This window comes from Euprymna scolopes, chromosome 29, assembly GCF_053919585.1.
Source record: "Euprymna scolopes isolate OS-2025 chromosome 29, ASM5391958v1, whole genome shotgun sequence".
NCBI classification, from domain to species: domain Eukaryota; kingdom Metazoa; phylum Mollusca; class Cephalopoda; order Sepiida; family Sepiolidae; genus Euprymna; species Euprymna scolopes.
In genome coordinates, this window is record NC_136510.1 from 23,550,471 (window position 1) to 23,560,092 (window position 9,622).

Sequence of the window (9,622 nt, forward strand, 5' to 3'; positions counted from 1 at the left end):
AATAGCCAACTGCTGCTTGAGAAATCCTTCACGACTGAGACAATTTTTATTTTTGTTCCTTTTCTTCTCCACATTAAAAAAAACGACCCTGGTGTCTAACTCTGTCCCGTGGGGAGGCATTGTAAATAGGAACATACACGTTCACAGCGTTCGGCAACTACTATTCACACTTTATAACGTCGGACTTTTATTATTTGGCAGTAATTGGTCATCTTTTATGATGTCATCCATTTTTTTTCTTTTCCTTTTTATTTTTTCTTGTATTTTTTTTTTTTTTTTTACAAATAAACTTATTTTACTTCTAGATAATAATCATGAAGTATGTCTGATGACAAAGATAGTTTATGAAAAAGAATGTTTTAATTTTTTTTTTTTTTTTTTGCATACACTAAAATCATTTGATTTTAAATATAATAAATTTAATTCTGCATGCTTCGAGATCAGAATGCCGCGTTAAACAAGCATAACCGACGGGCTATTGATATCAGACAAACCAGGTAATATTATAAATTACATTTAAACTCTCTCTATATATATATATATATATTAGAGAGAATTAGACCTGGAGTCTAAAGAGCAAAGTTTATTTTGGATTTGTGTTCCTGTATACATAGATTCAAAAAAGTTGTCAAAAAACAAATATATCACAAATAAATGTTATCAAAGGCAAGATAAGTTACTTTTCTACCTAACTGGATATGTTTTTTTGCGTTTTTATTTAATGCAAAATGTTTATTCAGATCGAAAAACATACAGTGTTTACCAATGTATTGGAAAATTTAAAATGGCGCCCGACTCTCTCGCTCTCTCTCTCTCTCTCGCTCTCTCTCTCTCTCTCTCTCTCTCTCTCTCTCTCTCTATTCAATACGGTAAGTTTGGGAAAAGGAGTTAAAAATAAAAAACTAGACAAAATACTGTTAAAACCCCACCGAATCTATGTCAGCCTATGTCACGGTAACATATATTGAGCGAGGTTCTAACAGTATTTTGTCTAGCTTTTTATTTTTAACTCTTTTTCCCAAACTTACCGTGTCAAAGAGAAAGTCTGGCGCCATCTTTAACTTTCCAATGTATCGGTAAACACTGTATGTTTTTCGAGCTGAATAAACATGTTATCTAAAATAAAAACACTAAAAACATATCCAGTTAGGTAGAAAAGTAACTTATCTTGCCTTTGATAACATTTATTTGTTATATATTTGTTTTTTTACAACTTTTTTGAATCTGTGTGCAGTAATACAAACCCTTCTGCGAAACTGTGAATATGGCGGTGTATGGGAAAAAATCGTCCCTGGCAATGTTTTAAGTCAAACGTCAATGTTAGTTTTATTTTTAATTAAAAATAAACGAGATAGTTTGTTTTGTTTTTTTTCACTTGCATTACAAACATTATTTGATCTTTTTAACAAACTTTTGCAAACATAAAAAATAGACTTTATACACCTTTTATGATATAAAATTTTAGAATTTATTTAACCAAAATATATGATGAAAAATCGTCCCCGTTTTTTTTTTTGTTTTTTTTTTTTTTGTATTGTTTTTTGTTTGTTTCTTTTTAAGATTTTTCCAATTATTTTTTGAAAAAGAAATTTTTTTCAATCGGCTTTTTTGGAAAGGAGATTTAATTATATTTATATAAATATTTTCTTCATTTGTCACTTTGCGACTCGTGTATTGGATACGTGTTTTTTTTATATATAATTCTTGATTAACATACATGAGAAATGTAAAAATAAAATAATTAATTTTAGGGGCCAAATGAAATAAAATTTAAAAAAATAGGAATTATTATAAATACGAAAGTACGGCTGTTTCAGTATTGACAGACAAACAAGTGCAAAACACATTCTAATTATATTGTAATTCATAAAAGAAAAAATAGAATAATTTAAATTAGAAATAATATATTATAATTAAGAAATAGAGAAAATAAATTTAAAGAGGTAAACTATACTAAATAAAATGAATAAAAGGAATAATTATAAATACGAAAGTACGGCTGAAGGTGATAAAGAAATAAAGAAATGGCTAACAACGGAATACACACTCGACATCAGAGGTATGAATTTGACTGTTTGTGACATGTAAAGGTTTTGTTTGAATATGTTTTTTTCTCCATAGAATTGTCTGAAGTGATTGCTACATTGAAAAATACAGTGATAGCATATTTTTACTGTTTGTTAAAAATTGCTAACGAAACAAATCTATATAATATAATAAATTGTGTGAAATTTGCAAGACATAGGCTAAGCCGTTACGGAACTAATGAGTCACAAAGTGACTTTTATATAATAGTGTATATATATATATATATATATATATATATATATATATAAGAAATAAAAAAAGATTTGTGAAATTGAGCACTGTCTGGGGAAATTGAAACGGTCGGCCAGTCAGATCATAACTTCCTGTAACTTAATAACTCTGTATTAAATGTTAACCTTCGTTAATGCTTAAATTTCCTGTAATTTTGTGGCGGTGAATGGTGGCCCTGGAGTATGTTCCTTGCCAATGGACCTAAAGGTGGCTTTGTTGTGGGGTTCAAATCCTTTGACCAACATTGTCATCTCTTGCACTGATGGTTACATAAGCATGAAAGACTAACGTCTGTAGGCATGAAAATAATTGTTTATAATTATATATATACTAGCAAAGATACCCGTGCTTCAAGTATGACTTTGTTGTATTCTCTTTTGTTTTTTGTAGCATCTTTAGTGTGTACTTGAAAGGAGAAAGTATTGTGTTAAATTTAAATTCAAAATAATTATATGCATCTCTAGAAAAACGAATCTTTAAAGATCAGTTACATTTGTGAGAAAATAAAAATAAAAATAAAAATAAAAAAAGAAGATTGCTTACTTGGTGGCGCCGGCCTCGAGGGCGGAATTCTAATCTGAGTGGTTGAGAGGACGAGTCTCTTATAGACTTGGAGGAGTAGGGGGAGGCACAATTCTTCTGTTATAAAAGAATTGTGTCTCTGACTAGTACCAGTTCTGTTAATGACTTACTGGTGAACGGTTGGCACAACTTAGTTACTCGCTGGTCGCCGTACTACAATACTTGTTACTCGACCCAGTAGGGGGGTCGCATAGGGCATCCTTTGCAACCCCTCGGAGCTTACGCTATCACCGGGTAATCTACTTTATCCTCTAAATAGTTTTTTTTTTTTCCACACATTGTTTTGGGCAGCGATTATTTTCGAAGGTCTAAGTTAAGAGATACCGTGCAATAAATTTTGTCCACTATCATGCCAAATTTTATCAAGATTGGTTGAGGAAATGGATGTGGAGGAGGGTGATTTGATTCAAATCCACAAAAAAGTTGGCTGGCACCATCGTGGCAGCCCTCAGGATGGTGGCGAACGCCAACTTGGTGTGCACCATCTCTAAGTGGGGGAGTTTATGAAAAGTCACATCAAATATGACCTTAACCGTTGACCTTGAAAAATGGTATGCACTATCCCTAGGTCGGAGAACATCATGTCAGGTTAGGTCATGATCAGTCAGATGTGGGCTGTAGCAAAGTATTTATACATAGGCTATGACCTTGACCTTTGAACATAACCTTGAAAAATGGTCTGCACCATCCCTAGGTGGAGGACCATCATCATGCCAGGTTTAGTGATCATCGTCAAGTGGTATAGGCTATATACACACACGCACACTACTACTTATATATATATATATATACAAGCAAACAGTTAATAAAACATGTTAAAATAAGCTCTATCTCCTATTTGGTTTTATCGAGCTTTTACATCTGGCTGAGATAACTTTATAAATATTAATTCTTTAATATTTATAATATACTTTAATTTTACCATCTTGGATCATTTTGGTAAATTTAATTGTAATTTTTATTCTATTTTATATATATATATATATATATATATATATATATATATATATATTCGAGATCGGGACCCCATCAGCGTGGCTGAATCTAGCGAGAAACAATTTTAACTGATCGCCGTGAAGTAACCTCTAACCTCCTTCCGTCATATGTGACTTCCTCAACAGGTTTGGGTTTGAGATTATTGTGAACTGACTTGGCGTTACAAGTGCCCCACTATCGCCACTATTTGTGCATACGCTTTGAGGCTGCACTCATCTTGCTAAGCCAGTAGGACATCCTATGAAAATTCCTGATAATTGCATGTTGGTTTTAAAAAAAAATGAACATGTTATTATTTATTTTTTGCTCCTCCCATTAAAAGATTTATTTATTAATACAAAGGTTATATTATATTAAATATTACATTGTTTTTAATGTGAAAGACAAAATTAGTTTAACCATTATTTTAATTTTTTTTTTTTGTTTTTGATTTCGTAGCTTAGTGGGGGATGCTCTTTTCTCTTCCCTGCAACCTCTTTCCCACAGAAGAGATGTTGCGAGCCTGTTTCTGATTTATCATTATTTTCATCGCAAGTGCTCGTTTGAGCTTCAATCTATAGTCCCCTCTCACCAAACTTTCACGAAAAACACTCGTCTAGCCAAAACCACTATCAATAATTTCCCACACTCTTTATCTATGCTTAAACCTAAATGTAGATTCTATGAAGAAAGCTTCTTTCTTAGAACTGCACGCCTGTGGAACTCTCTACCGATTGCCTGCTTTCCAGCTGACTACAATCTGATTGTTTTCAAGTCCAACGTAAACAAATTCTTGATGAACCGTCCCCTTAAGTAATCCAATTTACAAAATTCCCACTACTTATGTTTACTACACTATAATCACATTGACTAATGTATACCTATTAACCCTTATCCTCGAATGGACTCCGGGCCTTGATAAGTGGTGATTCCTGCGTTAAAAAAAAAATTATGATATATTTAAAAAAAAATTAAACTATTTTTCAAATCTGTTACTAATGGAGATTTGGTATCTGTCTTTCTGGAGCCGAAACTCTACTATTACTTCTATTGTGCTATCTATACTATTTCAGACTAATGCTCAGTTCAATGGGTAGGAAGGTAGTATAGTACATATTCTGTTGTCATCATACCAGCTTCCCAGGCATTACCACCTTTCATAGGAGGAAAATAGTGTAGTATCTGTTCTGTTGTCATGAGACCATTCTCCGAAGCATTTTCTCTTTCTTGGAGGGAAGGTAGCATATGTCCATAAGAAATTGTCACGATCATTTGTTCATTAGCAAACGCCATACTTACGTTATATATATACATATATATATATATATATATATATATATATATATATATATATTAGTGCTGGGATTATTAATGAGAATCAGAAAAATCAGAACTTTTAAGGATACTGGAATCGGTGCAATTAAAAGTATTATTTTGGAATCAGAAAACAGGCACAAATTTTTCCGATTCCAAAACGATTCTTTTAATTGTTTTTTTTTTTTTTCTGTTTTTTTTTTTAATCAAAATTTTCACTTTGCTGGTATTAATAATAAAATGAAAAATATATTTATTGATTTTAAACTAATAGTAAAACTTAAATGTAGTTGAATTTTGCATTTGCGAAAATGTATGCACATATTAAATGCGTTGTCTTTTTCGTTTGTTTTTTTTAATGTAATCTGAAAAAGAAAGCCTGTAACTATGTATATGTAGAGATTTAAAAAGAATCAGAATCAGTAATTGTATCGGAATCAGGAAGTAAGAACTGAATCGGCAATTGTATCAAAATGGGGGGGGGGATATTGGAATGGTCCCATCATTAATATGTATTAGTAAAGATATGCGACTCAAGATGGAGAAGTAAAGATGGAGGAGTAACAATTAGTCTTTAAAATTTCTTCATTATTTTTTCAGCATTTTCTTGCCCACTTTTAAAAATATTGGAATTGGACAGATTTGTGCCTATTTTCCGATTCCAAAGTGACTCTTTTTTTTATATATATATATATATATATATATATATATGATTTTCGTTTAAAACAAAATTTTTACTTTGTTGATACTAATAATAACATGAAAAATATATTTATTGATTTTAACCTACCAGTAAAACTTAAATGTGCAAAAATATATGAACATATTACGTTTTTTTTTTTAATCTATATATATAAAAAGCAAAATGGCTGCGCGCGTTTTTGTATGTCCAGCAAAGGTTTTTTCACCGGGTTTCTCAGGGAGGGGGGGGGGCTATTTTTTAGAACTTTTTATATACTCCCTAGATTATAATATCTACGATTTGCGAACGAAGGGCGTCTCTATCTTTTATTTGAGCGACTTTTATAAAATTCATGCTATTCCATCCTCTCGCGTGTTTGTTTGTGTTTTTCATATAAAAGCAAAACTAATTGAAAGCAAAGGCAGCTTCCTGGCTTTCGTGTGGGGGGGGGACCCCTCATAACAGACAATTGCTGTTCATTTGGGCACTCCCTTTTTGTGGGGAGCTGGTATTCCTCAACATCGTGGGGAAACAAATATGGCGGGCAGAAATCTAAAAGTTTAACTGGCTAATAGCATGATATTATTTTTGTGCCTGCGTGAACTCATTCACTTAACTTTCACTTTCTGCACATCAACTTTTTCATTGCTAAATTTAAACGCATTTCACTTCCTCTCGCGTCATAACGCAGCAGTAAAATCTCACGTCTTCTTTCACTTTCTTTTCTGCCTTCGCGTCAAGGCTTCAGGTTCGAGCCTACCTGCCTACTAACACTTTTTTTTTCTTTTTTTTTCACGTTCTTTTCCGCCTTCGCTGTTCGAGTTCGAGCCTGCCTGCCTTACTACCACTTTTTCCCCCCTCACACACACACACACACAAACGCCCGGGCAACACCGGATACCCCCGCTAGTGTAATATAAAAAGAAAACCTATAGCTATGTATATTTAGAGATTTAAAAAGAAAAGAATCGGAATTGGTAATTGTACCGGAATCAAGAATTTAAAACAAAATCCGTAGTTGTATCATAAAGATGGAGGAGCAACAATTACTCTGGCTTTCAAAATTGCTCATTAATTTTCAGCGTTTTCTTGGCCCACTTCTAAAAATTTGTTGAATGTTTTTTGTTGTTGTTGTTGTTGTTGACCTTTTCAATAGTTTTCATTTTTTAATCAAACGTAAAGCAACATTCTAAATCGCATCTAATGATAAATTTTCAATTGCTTTGCAGAAGCCAGAAAGATGAGTTTTCTGAGGAGAAAATCAGGTAAGACCATCATTATTGTTTGCCAAAATCGCTTTTGTATCTTGTTTTACAAATTTTGTTGCATGCGAACAGATCTTCTTGACTTGATTGGAAAAACTGCAATAATTGTTGAAAGGCCATCAGCCAATCACTGATCAAACTAGATATCAAGATGGATCGTTTCTAACATCTTGCATCTCCAATATTTCATCTTCTCATGCATGGAATAATATCTATATACTAGCAAGGCCACCCGGCATTGCTAGGGACCGTATAAGACAATGAGAAAAATGAAGTTGATTTTGAACATACCTGTTATTCTTAGGATAGATTAATTTTTTTTATGTCTATGTATCATTTGCCATCTTGAGCAAAATAATATTTTACCTTCCCTAGGACGGGTATTACACAATGTATGTATGAAATCACAACCTTCTGTAATATAAATCTCACCTGTCTGTTTAAATGTATGTATACCTAAAACTTTCGACAGAGGCGACTGATTTGCACGAGATTGGTATTGTTTTGAAGCTCGTCCATTCGGATGACAAATATCGAAAAAATTGGCTAAATATATTAATTTATTCACCCTCGATTGGGCACTTTTCTACAGGGAGTGGTCGCTTTTTTCGCCGATATTTTCGAAAGTCATCCCCTCTTTTCGATTGACTAGCCTTAATTTAAACCTACGTCACTTTCAGTTTGGCGGTGGACGCAACAGCAAACATGTCACTTTTCTTTTTTACATTCTTTTCCTCCTTTGCGGTATGGGTTCGAGCCTGGCTGCCTACTACCACTTTTTTTTTTTTTACTCAATACACACCTCCAAACACCCGGGCAACGCCGGGAACCCAGGCTAGTATAACATATAAGAATCGATAGAAAACTGACTCTCTAATAATATATACGAAATCTGCATAAATTAAAATATCATATTTGCGCCTATTTTACGCTTAAATAAATGCTTTTGCAGTTTTAACAAAAGAACCACAATAATATCCGGGCGTCTCCATTTATGCTGAGCAGCCACAGAATGCCAACATCAATATATTACATATGAAAAGTCCGCTGTGGAGTTTCCACAGATCCCACTAGTCCATATTATTACTAGCCGGACCTGCAGAAATTCCACAGCGACATTTTTCATATGTAATATATTACTACTGGCCATTCTGTGGACGCTCAGCATAAATGGAGACCGCACGATATTATTGTAGCCATTTTGTTAAAATTGTAAAAGTATTCAGCTAAGTAATGTGGTTAATGTAGTGTCAGAATATATCTGGTTTATCTCCATTATCCTTATAGGAGTCTGTGGCATATTTCCATTGTATGGACGCCTGGTGCGAATGGAACCCCCATGATATCATTATACCATCTTTAGAGAAAACAGATATTGCCCTTGGGTCCTAGTCAAAAGACCAAGAAGATATATTTTAGTTTCGCGTACGGCCTAAAAGCGACATTATTATATATATATATATATATATATATATATATATATATATATATATTTTATTATATATATATATATATATATATATATATATATATATATATATATTTTATTATATATATATATATATATATATATATATTTTATTATATATATATATATATATATATATATATTTTATTATATATATATATATATATATATATATATTTTATTATATATATATATATATATATATATATATATTTTATTATATATATATATATATATATATATATTTTATTATATATATATATATATATATATATATTTTATTATATATATATATATATATATATATTTTATTATATATATATATATATTTTATTATATATATATATATATATATATATTTTATTATATATATATATATATATATATATATTTTATTATATATATATATATATATTTTATTATATATATATATATATATATATATATATTTTATTATATATATATATATATATATATATATATTTTATTATATATATATATATATATATATATTTTATTATATATATATATATATATATATATTTTATTATATATATATATATATATATATATATATTTTATTATATATATATATATATATATATATATTTTATTATATATATATATATATATATATATTTTATTATATATATATATATATATATATATATTTTATTATATATATATATATATACATATATATATTTTATTATATATATATATATATATATATATATATATATATATATTTTATTATATATATATATATATTTTATTATATATATATATATATATATATATTTTATTATATATATATATATATATATTTTATTATATATATATATATATATTTTATTATATATATATATATATATTTTATTATATATATATATATATATATATTTTATTATATATATATATATATATATATATATATTTTATTATATATATATATATATATATTTTATTATATATATATATATATATATTTTATTATATATATATATATATATATAT

The 9,622-nt window shown here is 29.6% G+C and overlaps 1 protein-coding gene across 1 annotated transcript in view; it reads left to right on the forward strand.

The window, feature by feature from the left end:
* Nucleotides 1-475: 475 nt before the first annotated feature.
* The window catches only part of LOC145252542 (cAMP-dependent protein kinase type II-beta regulatory subunit-like), a 124,507-nt gene continuing 115,360 nt past the window's right edge, over nt 476-9,622 (forward strand). The window contains exons 1-2 of the mRNA XM_080112091.1: nt 476-497; nt 7,102-7,137. Of these exons, the coding sequence (XP_079968217.1) occupies nt 7,113-7,137 (25 nt within the window). The 5' untranslated portion in view covers nt 476-497; nt 7,102-7,112. The remainder of the gene's footprint in view (nt 498-7,101; nt 7,138-9,622) is intronic.